At 41.6% G+C, this 17,684-nt stretch overlaps 1 protein-coding gene across 3 annotated transcripts; it reads left to right on the forward strand.

Moving 5' to 3' along the window:
- Positions 1–89: 89 nt before the first annotated feature.
- On the forward strand, positions 90–15,031 carry LOC145441578 (cubilin-like). 3 transcript variants are annotated; one of them, XM_080319474.1, is made up of 2 exons: positions 90–6,836; positions 11,658–15,031. In XM_080319474.1, the coding sequence occupies exon 2, from the start codon at positions 11,676–11,678 to the stop codon at positions 14,706–14,708; it is 3,033 nt and encodes a 1,010-aa protein (XP_080175600.1). In that variant the 5' UTR covers positions 90–6,836; positions 11,658–11,675; the 3' UTR covers positions 14,709–15,031. The 3 variants fall into 3 exon arrangements, with proteins under 3 accessions (XP_080175600.1, XP_080175599.1, XP_080175601.1); XM_080319473.1 differs by lacking the exon at positions 90–6,836 and adding an exon at positions 6,934–7,599; XM_080319475.1 differs by lacking the exon at positions 90–6,836 and having other exon boundaries at positions 11,715–11,841; positions 11,909–15,031.
- Positions 15,032–17,684: the final 2,653 nt, after the last annotated feature.

Here is a 17,684-nt window from a genome sequence, read left to right on the forward strand (position 1 = left end):
AGCCAGATCGAATCCAATACCATCCTATTACGTGCTCGTAGTCTATACATACTTGGTGGTCACTGAGGTCTATCCGCATCGCACCCGGTCGCCAGATGATTAATGCAGTCTGATATATAGTTCGTTCAGTAAGCTTATTGCGTTGATTTATTGATGCAATCAGCAGAAATGGTTAAAGTAGTCATTGTTGCTCGTTAAGTAAACTGAGGCGTAAAAGTAGAACTGATGCTTTAAGTAAGAGATTGGTCCCAGTGAAAGCAAGCTCCACCAGATAATGAAGTTCGTTATTCTCACACGATAGTACAGTCCGCCTATGTATGTCCCCTATTTCTAGCTGTAGTGTAATGATGAAGTATTGGCGTGACCGTGGGCTCATGTCCTTTTGATGATAGATCATGCAACGTCGACAATTTCACGTGGGCGAGTTCATTCAATGTAATGAACAGATAACCTCATAAGTAGGGCGTTTTTTTTTTTACCTAACTAAGAGAAAATTTTGACCTAAAAAATCCAAATTTTGACCAAATTTTGTCCTAACGTATGCAAATTAAGTGTTTTCCCACATAATGTTAAAATTGTACCACTTATCTTCATTTCTGGTTGGATCTGACTGTCCTAACGAAGTAGTTTGGCCTGAAAAAGCGTTTTTGGCTTAGAAACAGGCAACTTTTTACATGAAAAAAAACACACTTTTTTAACGAAATCTGACCCTATGAAGAATTCCAGTGGTTACAATATGTATTATGGTAGAAATAATTAAAATATTTTGTAGTACAACGAGAGATACTTTCCTACATTATTGGGTAGAAAGTGCACGTCCTTACTAAGAAGCTTACCAAGGACGTTCAACAGCAGCAGTTGTTGGCTGACAACACTCAAGTTGTGCGTACACTGCTGGTGCTGGTGACACACCGTGTTGCTTCATTCTGACAATGTTGTCTACATCACAATTTTTCATCATGCGCTTCTTAATATAAGAATGATGCAATGCACTAGAAGTCTTTCTTCAGTTAGGATATTGCGGTACGTTGACCATAACACCATGTCTACCTATTATTTGTTTTATTTGACCGTTTATGATTCACAATGAGCAGACGATTAGCCGTTTACAACGGTAGGCCTATAAAATAGGCTAACAGCGGTAAAATATCAAATTATAAGTTCACCGACAGTGCAAAATCTACGATACAAACAAAATGCAGACGTCAAACATTTTTTGACTTCATGAAAAATTTTGACAAATTTTGACCTAACGCTACAATTTTGACAAAATTTTGACAAATTTTGACATGTCAAAAAAAAAGACGCCCTACTCATAAGTTTTAGGACTTCCACCATGGCCTTTTGATTAAACATAGATTCACCGATGCGTCCCATAGAGTATACAGGAGCCCGTTGGCCAACCTTTTCAGCCAACGGGCCACATTCGATTGACGAAGTATTGCGCGGGCCACTCGCCGCGCCAAGCGTGAAAATTTTTTGAAGTTCATAGGTCAATAATATTGTCATTTGACTACATTGCGGGCCTGTTGTATATCGCTGGGCTAATTTTGCGAGGAGTGGGCAATTCGGCGCTTGGACATATCGATATCGAAAGATGCGACCAACATGCGTCAATCATTTCGTGCCTAGGTTTCATAGTCGACGGTCTTACTGCGAGCGCAAACGCAATTTCGCATATGTTGAACGACACTTTGTCTCGTAATCGCGAATATAGTTAGACTCAATCTGATACATTAGGTGTTCTTCCATTTTCACAAAAGGGCAACATTAATAAAAACAAGAAATCGAGTGACAACATGTTGCGCCAAGCTTGTAGAAAATTTTTACCTTTCATAAATCTACCGCAAATTATTCTGCTTTATTGTAGTGTACGAAGATATACCAATATGTAAATGGCTGATGGATCTGGCAATGCGTCGGAACCGATATTCTAGTCATCATATCTCAAGTGTTGCGACCCGACTAATCAAATTTTTGGTTGGCCTTGCAAGTTCACAATCTGTGTAATCCATTTTTGATGATATTAGAAATTTCGGAAATGACCTCGCGGGCCACTCAAAACCTTCTCGCGGGCCACGGGTTGGCCGGCCCTGGTATAAAGTATAGACACATCAAATTATGTATCTTTCGTCAACCGGATATCCCATTCACAACAATGAATCTATATTCTATATATTCGTGAGATTATCGTGAACTACCTGGTATCGCAGAGGCGCCCACTATTCGTAGTCCCAGTGTTGAATAATTTTACCAGCTACAAGCATGAAAAATCCCCAGCAAACATATCCGAGAGAACACTCTCACAACGCTGTTATTCGAGACAAAACGAGATATTATAAATAGGTGATAAACAATCGAGTCGTATACTCGGTTGTTCAAACAGCTCCTGGTCGGAGCAATCATGAGCTGCATTGGTTATACGAAAAGCTTCAGCTGCGAGAGTCACATCGCGCTATATTTGAGCAATACAGTACAATGCTGCCGATAAGACGGCGGGGCGGTGTTTACACGCAATATCTGCGTTTCATTACGATTTCGACGCAATAATTTGAGTTCAAATTCCATCGGGAAATTTCCACAGCCTTGTAATCAGTGATCGACAAAAGGGGCTTTCTAAATCAGTGGTTCTCAACCTTTTTCACCTCGCGGACCGGTGAAATTTCAAAAAATGTCTGGCGGACCGGTGGACTTTCAAAAATTGAAATGAAGCCAAAATGTAAAGTATGCAACCGTTTGTGCAATTATATGGTGCTAGAGAGTGACATTTAGAGGGTGAGTGGCATTTAGAGGGTTTTGATCGTAACTTTAATTATCTTCATGATGGCATCCATGTGATTTTATGGTTCTGAGTCTGCGGAGTAGAGGCAAAATTGCCTTGTCCAGATAAACGTGCTAATGCCGAGAGTCGTTTACAGTCTTTCGCGCCTACTGCCATGGATTTAACCGACCACGCCACCTCGAATAATATTCTTCTGTCTGACAATATCGAGAGAAGAAGCATTTCGGAGCCGAACCAAGCACCTTACCGTGCTACCTTGCTCATTGTCCACTACCACCAGACGCGGCTACTTTGGCGACTACGAATACAACGCGCCGCACGAATACACCTTAAAAAAGCTATACCAGCCATCCGCAAATCCGGGCCGAAAAGCACTTCGTCAGCCAAACCCAAAAACGTTGGTCTTGGGACCCCACAGTGCGATAAGCCAAACTTTCAGGTGCTCCATCCCCAGACCCGTTTTTGTGAGCACATTCATTATACTCTGTGTAAACCAGGGGTGGGCAAACTACGGCCCGCGGCCCGCAACACCGCTCTGTGCGGCCCGCGAGATTCTGAATATACTTTTTAGATCAATTGATCGAATTAATGCAGGGACTTGATTAAACTTGTTCTTAGTAAATTCCACGACAATAATTCTAAGACAGTGGTTCCAAACTGGGGTGAGCGCCACCCTTGCGGGCGTGAAAGTATCCCAAGGGGGAGAAGCTGAGCTGAGCTGAACTGAAAAAATCTTTCGAGCTCCGCGCGATTGTCATCCACTTGATATAGTTGTTGCTCTGTATTTAGTCTGAATTTCGTATTTACGAATCCCTCATCCGCGGTCGTAACCTCCATAGTCATCAAACTATTCGTTAGATTGCTAGCATCCTGGTGGCGTTTTGTGATATGACGATAAGAGCGTGGAATCCTTCGCCATCATAAGAGGTGGGGCATGCCTCAAAAGACGGAGAACCACTGTTCTAAGGTAAATACTTCCTTACTTTCTGTTTAATTTCTGGCGCGACAGCCCGATTCCCAAGGCCCACGCAGTTTGAAAGGTTTCAACTGCTAAACATCACAGATCACGAGTGGGATTTCATATTGGCCACTACAGTTCGAACTATTTCAGTGATGTGCTTATGCAAACGCTATGCGCGTGTCTTAAGAGATTCGTTCTCTGTATGCGTAGAATTGGGGTTTGTTTGTTTGTTTTATTCGCACAACTTTGGCGCTTATCGCCTGTAAGGTCATTTGCACCCAGTACATCAATTTCAGTAATTTCAGCGGTTTAACGGTCTTTTTCGTCACATTACGGACGACTTCCATGCACGCGCTCTTCCACCATCAGGTTCTTTCGATTTTCATGCGCCCGCAACTTAGTCTTTACGATGCCATCTATCCGGAGTTCGGCTCTCTCTTTCTCTGGGCTTTTCAAGGCGCTGTATTTACATATAAACCTCCGACACATAGAAACTTAGCAGAGCCGAAACTCGAACCAGTAACCATTGGTGTCGTGACCGCAGTGTTTAACCAACTGCGCCACTCGCTTCCCCGTAGAATTGGGGTGTTTATATTTCATCTATACATAGTAGAAGCGTGTTCCAATCTAACGTGGTTATGGTCTTGTCAGCATTGCGTGTCCCAGAACTGAACCAAAAGTGGAATTGGTAAATCTATGAACAGATCACTGCTCGCAGATTTCAATTTCAATCCTGTTCTAAGAATCGGGACAACCGACTTTCATCTCTATGGTTTTGAGAAATTGGTTATTGAGGTCGACCAGCCTATGAAATCTCGCACCATGTTTGTGACGCGTGTACGATATCATCAAAGCGATGATTGGCTTGTTTTAAATAAGCACATCTATTATCTACATGTCCTAACTATATAATCAAATACCAATGTTGCGTTTTGATTTATAAAACCAAATTTTAAATAGTGCGGCCCGCGAATGGAGTTAGATGTTGAATGCGGCCCGCGAGCTCAAAAGTTTGCCCACCCCTGGTGTGAACAGAAAGGTTATGTAGCTTAATCGCAGCCATAGCAAAAATTTTCGATCATTCATGACTGAATCGGTTTTCTAGTTGCCGAATTTTAGCACACCTTTCTGAGTCCCATGTTAGCCTAAACATCATTATGCGTTGGTACGTAGTGGCGCGGTAATGTCTGACGCCAAAATTCCTATTTCTATTAATCATGAGTATTTCTTGGAGACGGGAACCTAATAAGCAAGACGTTCAGTGACACCAAGTCGCACAAAGCGCGAAACGAATTTAAAATATGTTTGAAAAGTTGTTTTTTTTAAATACGCAATGGTTTGTGTTCATTTGCAAAATGATTTTGTGCCCCTTTTAAGCTCGGCTCCTGTCCAATTGGGCGTTTTGGGGTGCCCCAGTTACGGACATGCACAAACGAATGAATCGAAAACGAATGATCGCGCAAACTATTTAGCGACGAGTCAGCTGGTATTTGTTCTGTACTTATCGCTCGCATGTCGTCAAATGACACGTCTTGAACTTTAAGTCAAAACGAACATGCTTCCAGACCTGATGTTACCTCTCGAAGTTCTGAATCAGTTTAAAATTTGATGTTTTCTTTATTTTATCAATGGACCAGCTTTCAACATTACATCTAGAAACTAAGGTATAAAATCGTAATTTACTTGGCGAACCGGCAGGAATGTCGTTACGGACCGGCACCGGTCCGGGGACTGGCGGTTGAGAACCACTGTTCTAAATCACTACATCGCGACAACGGTAATTCGACTATTTTTGAGACGACAAGTAGACATACTCCGGAATAACGTATATGCCCTGGTATGTCGCGAAATTCCAGAACAAAACCTTATCAACGGACACTCTGACAGCTATAATACGCTAATTCAAATAAATTTCGTTCAACAACAATTGGTATATAGCCGATACAAACGTCACAGTGGGTGGATTGGTTAGCTGTGGTGGTTGGCTTCAATGCATTCATTTTGATGCATGAGTCTTGGGTCGCGAGATGCCACTAAACTCAGATTTGGGTCGTGGCCTAAAACATTAAAACACCTCTAAACGGCAGTATATGCTTGTTTCAGTAGTCACACCCGTCGCATATAGGTAAGTAAACTACTTTGGAAACTTTTTCTCAAGTTGTAGCAGCTATGAAGGAAAACTGCTTCGTATGATCTACTCTGGCGTAGAACATCACAAATTTGATTAACAACCCATTTTTTTTCTCTATGGGTCGTAGTTTCTCATTTAACATTTCGCGCGAGGAAAATGCTCTTTCCTACCAGTTGACAACCGATTAAATATTGAACCGTTTAACTAGAATGGATTCGGAACTTCAGCACAGTTTGCTGCATAATTGAGTTCTTTGCATGCAATGTATTCCGAAGAAAAAAGTACAAAGATTACGATCGCTATTCCGCAATGATCTGGCCGCGTATAGTGGCAAATACTTTCAAGTCATAGCTGAGAACACTAAGTCCGCTGGATAGTAGGGCTGGGCAAAATCGAGTACCTGAGTGATTCGATTCTGAATCGAGTGTTTTGCTTCGAGTCGAGTCGAGTAATCGAGTATCACTTATTATGACGTAACACCAGTATGGGAGATGACAAAATTCAAATTTGAATTTTATCCTATACCAAATAATATAAAGTCTGTCGTACACCATGTAAAGGTAATTTGTAGCTTTGCAATACGTGTTACGTATGCTGTCATACGACAAATCGAAGTTTCAAGGCTTCCTGAGTGGAAAATGGTATCGAATTATAATTTTCGTTGATAAATTCACTCTTATTGACACGGAGCCTACGATTTCAGTACTCGAAAAATCACCTCTTACTACTCGACTCGAATCATTAGGATTAATACTCGATTCAGATTCGAGTACTCGAATCATTGTGCCCAGCCCTATGGATAGGTCGACGAAAATTGCACCATTTTTTCGTTAAGTCAAAATCAGCCTACACTAATTGAACTTGTTCGAGGAACACGGCCATGGCCAGAATGGAGGTCCTGAAGGAATCATGGCCAGCTAAAACCATGCTCATGGAGGAATCAACACTTTTCCTGCGGTCGGGTGAGTTAAGTCTAGGCTTTTTTCTGAGCTACAGAGATAGAATTGCATGCTATGAACCAACATTAGTAAAGCGAAGTGCACCGTCCGACCCTTAGGTCATCCTATTGCTGTTAATGGAATAATTACAACATGTTTGAGCACTGGGTTATGCAGTAATACAATTCGGTTTACCCACCGGTGCGCCATGAAGTAACATGTAGATATAATGAAAGAACGAAAATGAGACATCGTCGTTAACATAAATGTTAATCCCTAGTCTTCTACAGCGTGACACAATCATTTCCATTCCAGCCGCAATGCGCGTCTCAAATATTGCGAAATACTTTAATGACGCAATCGAAATTTCGTCTACATAGGTGCTGCCATAGGTGGCTGTCATATTCCAAGTAATGGTTTATCGTTATCGTGGATTTTTCTTTGGGGCCGCCTGCTCTGCCGATCTTGTTTGGATAAGATATCCTAAGAGACTTTTCTCCAATGCATCGTAACAATATCGGTAACTAATGTTTACTAAACCTGCTAAACATGCTTGTATTGCATTATGTGATTATCATAGGACAATCCCATGGAATTGTCCATATGATCATTTGTTCACACGAGTATAATTAGAGCAGTCAAATCGAAAGACTTCAGTACATCTGACTCGAAAGTCACGATGAAAGTTTTTATGTGTCTGCTCATTGCGAGCATAGCGTCATTATCGCATGCGCATTATCATGTATTGGTGGCGGGTGGGACGCAACAAGATGGTGAAGGATCGTCGGTAAGTTGTTGAATGATATAAGCCCATGTATGTATGTGTCAGAATTCGCTGATGAAAGCGATGGCGTGTTCATGAAAAACTTTGTCATTAAATAAACTTGAAAAGAACTAGGTTCACTCTGAGACTGCCATTAGCAGAGGTACCTATAGTAGGCTTACCATACGTCCTCTTTTAAGAGGATTTGTCCTCTTTTTTGACTTTTTTGAAAGTGTCCTCGGAGGACGTCCTTTTGTCCTCTTTTTTGAGATTTAGTCCTCTTTTTTGAAAATTTAGGTCAGATTTAGAGCAAATCGCGAGTGATATGCCGCAAATTAGCACAGAAGTGACGTTGCGGCGGATATTTCGGAGTGCAAAACGGTGAATTTAGCTCTGAGCGAAAAGATGACCTTTTTTATTTTTTTTTAGTCATCCACCTGGCAATGTGGAGAGAAAAACGGTATTTTGAGCTCTGAGCAGAAGTGATGACCTTTTTTTTTAGTCAACCGATCACAAAGTGGGAAAAATTCACCGGTTTTTGAGAATTCTACTCCGGTTTTGCATCTTGCAAATTTCTGAAAAAGTGTCCTATTTTTACATTTTCAAAATATGGTAAGCCTACCTATAGTGCGACCCACTACTGACCTTTTGACAAGACCACATCAGTAAAATTGTCCAATATTGCGCTGGAATACAATGTTCCCAGTTACTCGACTCAGGCCATCACCGTATCGAACATATTTAACCATATGCTTCAGACAGAATGCAATTAAAGTGCATGGTGTTTAGCTGTTTCGCAGAGATATGGTGTCTGACAATGTTTGTAACTACGACACAATAACCTTCAATATAATGTCATCTCTAAGATGACCTGTTTTACTGGGTTTGATGGGCCATCAATAATAGGGTGTCATTAGTAGCATCACCTTGTAACTTGAATCTCAACGGGGGTAAATTATACGAGGGGTTCCGACAAGATCATTCGAATCCCACCACTACCTGTAGCAGTCGTGCTCTTCTAAGCTATCCAAGGCAATTTTAAGTTGAAATAGAATTTGTTGGCTTTGAAAACTACTCAACTTATAGCCAAAGTAATTGGTTCTGAGAAGTAGTCACGAATATACGCTCTCATGTACCATCAAATATTGGAACTAATTATCCAGGCGGTGCAGAGAGCTGGGTTCGTGTTCCTACCTCAAGAGATATAGTTCAAGTCCCATCTCTCGCCTCTAAAGGTGTTGGTTTTCGTTATTATTGAGTAATAGAGCCTCGGAAATCTACCAGTGGCCGCCAGATCTCGATAAAATCCACTACACATGCATGTACAAAATACCACATTCCGTTGCATTTTTCAACTATGAGCAGTATCTTTACACAAGCAGGACGAACCCGAACCTTTCTTCAGATCTTGCATTGAAAAGGGACTTCCTTTGTTAAAAAAAAGGTCGATCAGAATTTTAGCGCGTGGGCTAGGAGTGGGAGTCTTGTTTTGAGTACTACGGTAGGGTTGCCAATTGCCATACGTCCGGAATTTCCCAGACATGTCCGGAATTTCACTGAAAAATCTGCGTACTGGAGGAATTTCTGAAATATGCCTAAATGTCCGGAATTTTGAAGGCTGGAAGCAGGCACTAAAGTTTTTCGTAAACCAACATAAACAATATTATTTTCAAGCAGATTTATGCTATTCAAAATTGTTTTTCGCGCTGCGCGCGAGTTAATGCAAAGTTAATGATTAGTATGGGCACCAGGCACAACCTTCGCCAAAAATCAATCAAAATGAATATAAATAACCATCATTTACTGAAATAAGTCTGTTTGTAATCGCAATTATATGCTAACGGTATATTCGTAGAATTGGTTAAGGCCGATTGAATGCTTTAATCACAGACTGTGGTTCCAAATCTTGGGGTATAGTCCGCCTCTATCTTGTGATCGTGATGATGTTGGACGTAATCAGCTTCCTAGGCCGTGAGTAAGTGTGGGCAAGATGAATTGGTTCAGTAATCAGCTTATCAAGTTTTGAGCTTTACCACGGAACATTTTCAAGTGGGAAATGAGGTCGCGACCATAAAAGGTTGGAAATCATCGGATGTGCAACCTGCTGGTGCATTTTATAGTAGGCCATCGAATAATCAATATTACTGACAGAATTCATACATAAAATTTAACAGCCGAATGCATATAGTAAGTGCCCAACAAGTTACATTGACTACCATATGGTGGGCCCAAGATCTGCTTTTTTGGCGGAAGGGGAGGGGGGAGAAAAAATGTTGTTTCGGACCTGATTAAAACACATAAACAGATAACCACATCGACCTATAACTGTATAGCAGGGCTGTCAAACACAATCCTGACAGGCCAGACACGGCCCGCCAGATGATTTCATCCGGCCCGTGGAGGAATCTATTGCAAACCCTAGTAAGTAGCAATCACCAGAACTCACATTACTGATGGCCCAATTCATGACCTATGTTCCACTTCATTCCTGTGTGGTGTATGTACAGTAGATGGGCAATGCTTTGCTAGTGTGACGTCATATTGACGGTCAATGTGCTACACCTCATTTTAAAATCCGCTAGTGGGCGCTACAGAGTGTCCGGTATTGGCTTCACAAAAATATGGTATCCCTATACTATGGACGCATGGACTGTATAACATTTTATGCGGGCAGCATGAATTTTGAAATTAGTATGACGTATAAGAGAACCCGACGTACACGTGTGATGCCTTACTAAACGAGTGGAAAGAACTGAACGATATTTCCCTTGATGCGATGTCTGTTTAAACCACGGGTGGGCAAACCTTTTAGCTCGCGGGCTGCAAACAGCATCTTGATACATTCGCGGAGCGCACTCTAGAAAATATTATAAACCAAAACGCAATATTGGTATTTGACAGCGAGGATATGGAAAAATAACTAACCAAACCTTGATTTGATGATATCGTATAAACACGAGTCAGAATCATAGGCGAGATTCCATAAGCTGGTCAATGTTCAAGCTCAATATCCAATTTTCAAAACTAGGGAAGAAAGTCGGTTGTCTCGATTCTTTGCACAGGATGGAGAATTGAATCTGTGAGCAGTGATCTCTTTATAGATTTGCTGATTCTGCTTTTGGTTGAACTCCATAGCACACAATGGTGACTGCGTCATAAGCATGTTAGCTTAAAATACTCTCCAACTAAAATATATAGATTTTATAAATATAAAGACTTCTGCACGCAGAGAGAACGAATCTACCTACCACATGTGCGAATCGGGTTTTCCAAGTACAGCACTAAAAGTAATAAACTTGCTGGAGTGGCCAATGTAAAATCACACTCGTGATCCGAAAGTCATTCCCGTTTCGACTTTCTGAAATTTTTAACAGTTGAAGTGAAACCTTCTTAAAATGCGTGGGCCTTGGGATCGGGATATCGCGCCAGCAATGAAATAAAAATAGACTATATAGAAAGAATATAATATATCAGAATCGTGGTGAAACATAACAAGAAAAAGTTTAATCGAGTACCTGCAGCAATTAGATTTTAAGTACGCATTATATCAATATTTTAAGACGTTTCTCGAGCCTTTCGCATGCCGCACAAAACGGTTTTGCGGCCCGTAGTTTGCCCACCCCTGGTATAAACTGAACAATGTGAGCATCAGCATTGAACAATTGACACGCTGCTATTCGAAATTTAAATTTCAAGGAAGTCACAGAACAGGACGACCATTGAATTTGACGAGATTAACGTACGAAAATGAGCCTACTCTTGCATAATATTTTATTTTATAATACTTGACAAGCTGTAAGTAGCGAAAAGTAATTGAAAAGCAACCACAAAATGTGGTAAAGTAGAACTAGAAGTACAGCGGAAAATCAGATTTACTTGACTAAGTGATACCAGCAGAGAAAAACTACTTGAGTAGGGCATTAGGCCTACTTCTTGAAAGTAGAAGTATACTTCGTTACTGATAATGGAAATAACGGCACTATATACAAGTATACACCTAATTCATATATATTCCAATGAACTACTGCATATGCGTTTTTATCATCCATATACATTCCACCAACTGTGAGGTTTACTTCCAGATCCCAATTTCATCCCACATGAGTCGCCATCGACGATCATTGACTCACCGTGATGATATTTTGGCGTCACTCGGGAAAGAGGAATACCTTGGATCCGGGGATGAAGATATCTCAGGAGATATACAAGACTTCCAGTTCTACATGAAAAACAACGATACCGCAAATGCCGCGCAAACCACCATAAGTGAGCTGATGCCGGGTAACGCTGTTTTGATGGATTTTTCCATTCACAACGAAGGTCAAACTTACAGATATGACAGAAATTCGCAAAAGTCACTCGAAGAAGCCACTGTGGAATATCAAGATTCGGTTGCGAAAGGTCTAAGCGCAGTCATATTAGGCGACGTTAAAACTACATTAGATCGCTGCTCCGACTGTCGCACTGACGAAATAGATCCGGACCAGGCTGTAGCAGCGATCGTGAATATCGCACCAGGTGATATACTGTCGGTCTCGCTAAGCTACGTAGTTCCTGTTACCGTAGATATTTCGGAAATGGAAAAAGAAACGTATCGTACTGACGTCACCATAGATCTTGATCTGTCTGCCCAGGATGTTTTCGGAGTCTTGATGTCGCCGAATTATCCGGACGATTATCCCAACAGCGCCGACGTTACCTGGCTTATCTATGCACCCGTTTATGAAATGGTCATCTCTGCAAATATGATCAGCTTCGACACAGAGGCATGTTGCGATCATTTGTACATTTACGATGGACCTACAGACACTCACCCGCTGCTTTATGTCGGCTCCGGAAGTATATCAGGTCCCGAATCGTTTGTAACGACCAGATCTAGTATGTTAGTGAAGTTTCAGACCGACTCAACCATAAATGATGGAGGTTTTGCTCTTGAGTTTCATCCGACTGAAAGGAAAGTAATATCGGACGATCCAACTGAAGATGACAAAAATAACAATGGAACCGTAATAATGCTCGCTACCGACGGTACATTAAAATCTCCTAATTATCCGGTCTCATATCCAGCGGCTTCGCGAATTGTTTGGGATATAGTGGTGGAGACGGGGGATACGATTGATTTTAGAATTATCGATTTCGATGTGTTTTACGGTGAAACACTGGAAGTGGTTGACCTCAATACCAGCGCTGTCTACGCCACTTTCAATAATACAGTTGGTGGCATCACGCCATTTGAATTCAGTACATCATCGAGTGCAGTTTCGGTTGTTTTCGAAACCCTGAATAAGGTCCTTCCTAAGAGGGGCTTGTACGGGATGTACTTTTCGCGGCGAGCGGAAGATATCTATTTGCAACAGCAAGACACGGCGTGGCACAAGATCACTTCCCCTCATTATCCGCATCACTATGGAAACGACGAGCGCCAAGTTTGGATCATTACTGCCGCAGATCGGACTTCCCTTATCCGTATCGAGGTCACGTCGTTAAACTTGGAAGAGGGTTACGACTTTCTGTACATCTACAACGGGGCGTCGATTGATCAAGCGCAGATAATGGCGACCCTGTCCGGAATGGGTGGACATGATATCGAATACATAAGCGACGAGAATACGGCGACTATTGTGTTTGAAAGTGACCATTCAATCAGTGGTGAAGGGTTTGAAGTGAGGTATACTAACTACAGGGTATATACCACCCTATCGTATAGCACGCAGACTATAAATGGAGGAAGTGGCGTTGTGCGAAATTCCAACTATCCCAGCTCGGTCTACATATATGACACTTGTCGGTGGTTGATTCGGGTCGATCAATCCAAAAAAGTCGCCGTGATTTTGCGTGAGTTCTATGGGAATTATGCATATCTTTATTTTTATGATGGAAGTTCAACGTCGGATCCTTTGATTTGGTCTTCCAACGGCGACTACAATATCGACTACGATGACGGAATAAGCGCTATATCGTCGTCAAATGAAATGTTGGTGGTCATGAGTGAATCGTATTATTACAGCGTGTACGTGAGGTATATGTACAGTTTTGAAGAAGTGGAGGGCAAACACGATCCGCATTGTCGAAATACGTCGGTCCTAACGGTTGCTCCAGGTCAAATTACTAGCGCCAATTATCCTGAATATGCACCTTACGAAGATTGCAGCTGGTTAATAGAGGCACCTCTTGGATATCAAGTCCTGGCAACGTTTCAGCAGATTTACACCAGTTCCAGCTCTTCCTCCTCATATCGCATGGTGAAGTTTTATGATGGCAGTTCGACTGGTTCTCAATTGATTGCAAGTTGCAGCATTTACTATTGCCCAGTTGGTTATTCGGTCCGAAGCTCCTCAAGATATTTGCTTGTCGTTTCAAACGTTATATCCACGTTGCGATTCAAACTCCAGTATCAGTTTGAAAATGGCTTATCTTTGTACATCAACCGCGAAATAGGATCAGCCATGTCACCATCTTTTCCGGACCAATACCCAGACAGCTCATACCAAGTAACATACATCGAAGTTCCGTCTGGTAGAATCACCTTTTACTTCCAGGTTTTCGAAACGGAATCTTGCTGCGACTTTCTGTCATTATATGATGGAGATTCCACTTCCTCGCGCCTTATTTACACTCTTAGTGGGGATCAAGCGGGTATGGGTGGTGAAACCTCAGGACCATATCTCACATTGAAGTTTTCATCCGACGGCTCTGCTACCGGCTCTGGATTCAGGATGGACTATTGCTCAACGACACAAGATTGTGAATTTTTAGGTGATAAAAATTCAGCGTACACATATCTACTGCAACCGATCTTTAACCATCAATATTATATCGTCTCACCCGGTGCACCCGAATACTACCCCGATAACAATGACTTTTATTGGTTTCTTGAGTGCCCCGATGAGACTACTTATAGGTCATGGTATCAATTTACAAGAGTGGATATAGATGAATCGGATTCGCTGATGCTGTACACGGGCTTCCAAGTTGACGACAATAATATAGCATTAGATTGGAGTGATGGAAAACTAGACTATGGTAGTTCTTATTCTGTTTATGTTTATAGCCCACGTAGTCTTCTCTGGTTCCACTCTGATACTGCATTTTCTGGATTAGGATTTCTCGTCAATTACATTTGCTATGATTAGACTTCGCGAGGCATCAGAGTGCCTCACGTTAAGATGTGTTCTTCTGCGGAAGAGAAGTTCACCAGTAAAGTGCAAGTCGATTCTGACAATTTTGCTCTACCGATCAATTTGCATCGTGCTTCCTTATTAGTAATTGCCATTAAGCGATCCGCATATCCTTGGATCTTTTGGACAATGTATTTTAATTTAATTCTAATTTTCGCAATTTATTCTCTAGGTTTTGGTAAACATACTTGCTATGGGCTGGGCACGGCTGCTTATCTTCGTATATATTTTAGACGACGCCTAATCAAAATATAAGTTTAATGAGTGCGTGCAGATAATGGAGTTCATGTCAATGATCCAGAGGACAAGGGCTAGAAATTTTACTAATGCGCAGTCAGTCATTTGGCCGAATTAATAACAGACGAATGAAATGCATGCTTACTGGGGAAAAATATTTTGAATAAAATTACGAAGTGATTAAGTATGTGCCATACATGGTAAACCGCACTTCGGAGCTGTCAGTCAGTAAACTGGTGGTCTCACCTGATCAGAATCAGTTGAAAAGGGTTTCCGTAAATGAAGTTACGATATGTTTGGGTTGCCATATTTGTAGGCTACATGCATATTTTGAATCACGACGGAGATGGTACATTTACTACACTCATGATTGAGTCTTAGAAATATACTTGCTTCACTAGTTGACAGCGTTGTAATCAAGTCACAAGTTTCCGAGTCACAAGTCAATCTCACTGCTATATAGTTTCGACTCTAGTCCACACAAGTCATTTTCGATTCACCACCGAGTCATGTCCTAGTCCAAGTCAGCTAGTCGAATCTGAGTCATAGTATTTTGACTCGAGTCCAAGTCATTATGTTTACTGTTTAGTTTTCAGTTCAATCCTGTTCAACCCACTTTTTTCAACGATGCTCGCATTCTTAATATAGTAATTTTTCTCAGATTTAACAGTTTCTGGCACTATTTTCCAAGTATCAGGGCTGATAGATGAAATAACAATAATGCGCTGACTTTACTATTCTTCAAAGTTACAATGAAATGTCTGTCTTGGCCGTTCTAGTCTCGAGTCATATGATTTGGTTCGAGTCATTTTACGAGTCAAGTCGAGTCACCAAAAATCGGGACTCGAGTCGGCCAACCACGTCAATTGACGGGGCCAAGAGTTGGAAGGGGGCCCAGAATTATTTCGTAAATCAACATAGCTTATAGTCTTTTTAGATTTACTCAATTTTCTTCGCGCCGCGCGCGATTTAACGTCACCAATTGTGGTGTTTGTTTTGATATGGGTGTTACAGCCGGGTCTCTGCAACGGACATAAATGTTAAGTTGCTCCAGCTCTTGAGCTCTCGAACTACCGGCCCGGTGTAAATGATCATAATATAGTCGAAACACCATGAATATCGAAAACCACACAAAACAGCGCCACGACACATCCAGGCAAGGCATATGAAACTTCAACCAACATGCGACTCCGCGAAGTGTGCTGCCAAAATGATATACCAGGCGGGAAAACTTTATCCGAAAATGACTGCTGCATGTTGGCCGAAACCTTCGATATGTGTATGTCCAATTGATTATTATTGATCACAGACGCCTAGCTGGACGCCTCCTAATATTCCCATCCTTGCAACCTGAGCCATACAGGAGAAATGCTACTCGCAGAGAGAAATGAGTCACTCCGCCAAGGAGTGCCTATTTTCAGTAGTTTCTCGAAATAAGTTTTTCTTTTAGGTAAGTCTGGTACGTTTGGGAGATTCCAATGTCTTTTGACATTATAGCAGAAGAAAGGTCACGAAGTAACAACATGCAAAAAAGTAATTATGTATAAATAACGGGCCCACCTGAAGATAAGAGGGCGATGATTCAAGAAAGTTTGGGAACAGCGATAGGCTAAGCCTATAATCTAAATGAATAATTTACAATCATATGAATGGTGGGCTAAACCAGTGGCCCCCAAAGTCGGCGCCAACACCCCTTGGGTACGTTAGCGACGTCGAAGGGGGTGCCAGTTACAAACTGGGTGATTGGGAGACGCTGAGAGCAAAATTGGCACTATATGAATACATTAATTATTATATATTTGTGTGCATTAAGAAGGGGGATATGAAGATGTGGTCACGTTGTTCGCAGTTCTACAAGGCTCATTCAATCTGAAATTGTCATCGTTGCTCTCCATAGATGTTCATTGGCATGCAATATCGAGTTTTCAAATTTATCAATCATAACGAGCAGAATTCTTACCCAGTTAATACACCATACTGAGGTACAATGACATTTGAAGGCAAATTGGTTTGTACGGTTCTATTCCTGGATAGCAGGTCGGGCATGAAAATGTGCCGGACGGTATATCCGGCCGTGATTTTCCATATCGGGCCGGATTCACATTTTCTGATAACCGGAACCGGATTCGAACATTTTCAGACCGCCATAACCGTCATTGAAGCTATTAATGAGCATGACTGTTTACTATAAATAAGTGTGGTCGTATATGATTATTATGGGATTTTTTTTTCGGATCGGGTGGATCTTGGTCATTTCAAGAATCCGACCTAGGAGTCGGATCGGAGTCGGAGCAGAGAATTGAAGAAACAGGATCGTAATCGGACCAGATAACATAGAAATGACGATCCACCCTCACTACTGGACATCAGTGTTGGGATGACTCGAGTCATCTTTTTCGTGTGACTTGACTTGCCTTGAGTCACTTTATAAAAATGACTTGCCTTGACTCGGCTTTTCAGAAATGCGGATTGATTCGTGACTCGGAGCAAAATTTAGAAGTCAATTTCAAGTCACCAAGTAATCGGTGTCGATAAAAATCACTGTATACTTTACAAATGTTCTGATTCTTGTCGATACGCTGGTTTGCCCTGTAACCGTGAGAGCGACGAATCTCCCATTCATTCAATTATTTTGTGTTTTACTGAACCTCCATTGTCCTGGTACAAATACATTGACCGCTTATAACTTACATC

Source organism: Botryllus schlosseri, chromosome 6 (genome assembly GCF_051294905.1).
Source record: "Botryllus schlosseri isolate E-star chromosome 6, Bs_hap1, whole genome shotgun sequence".
Lineage (NCBI taxonomy): Eukaryota > Metazoa > Chordata > Ascidiacea > Stolidobranchia > Styelidae > Botryllus > Botryllus schlosseri.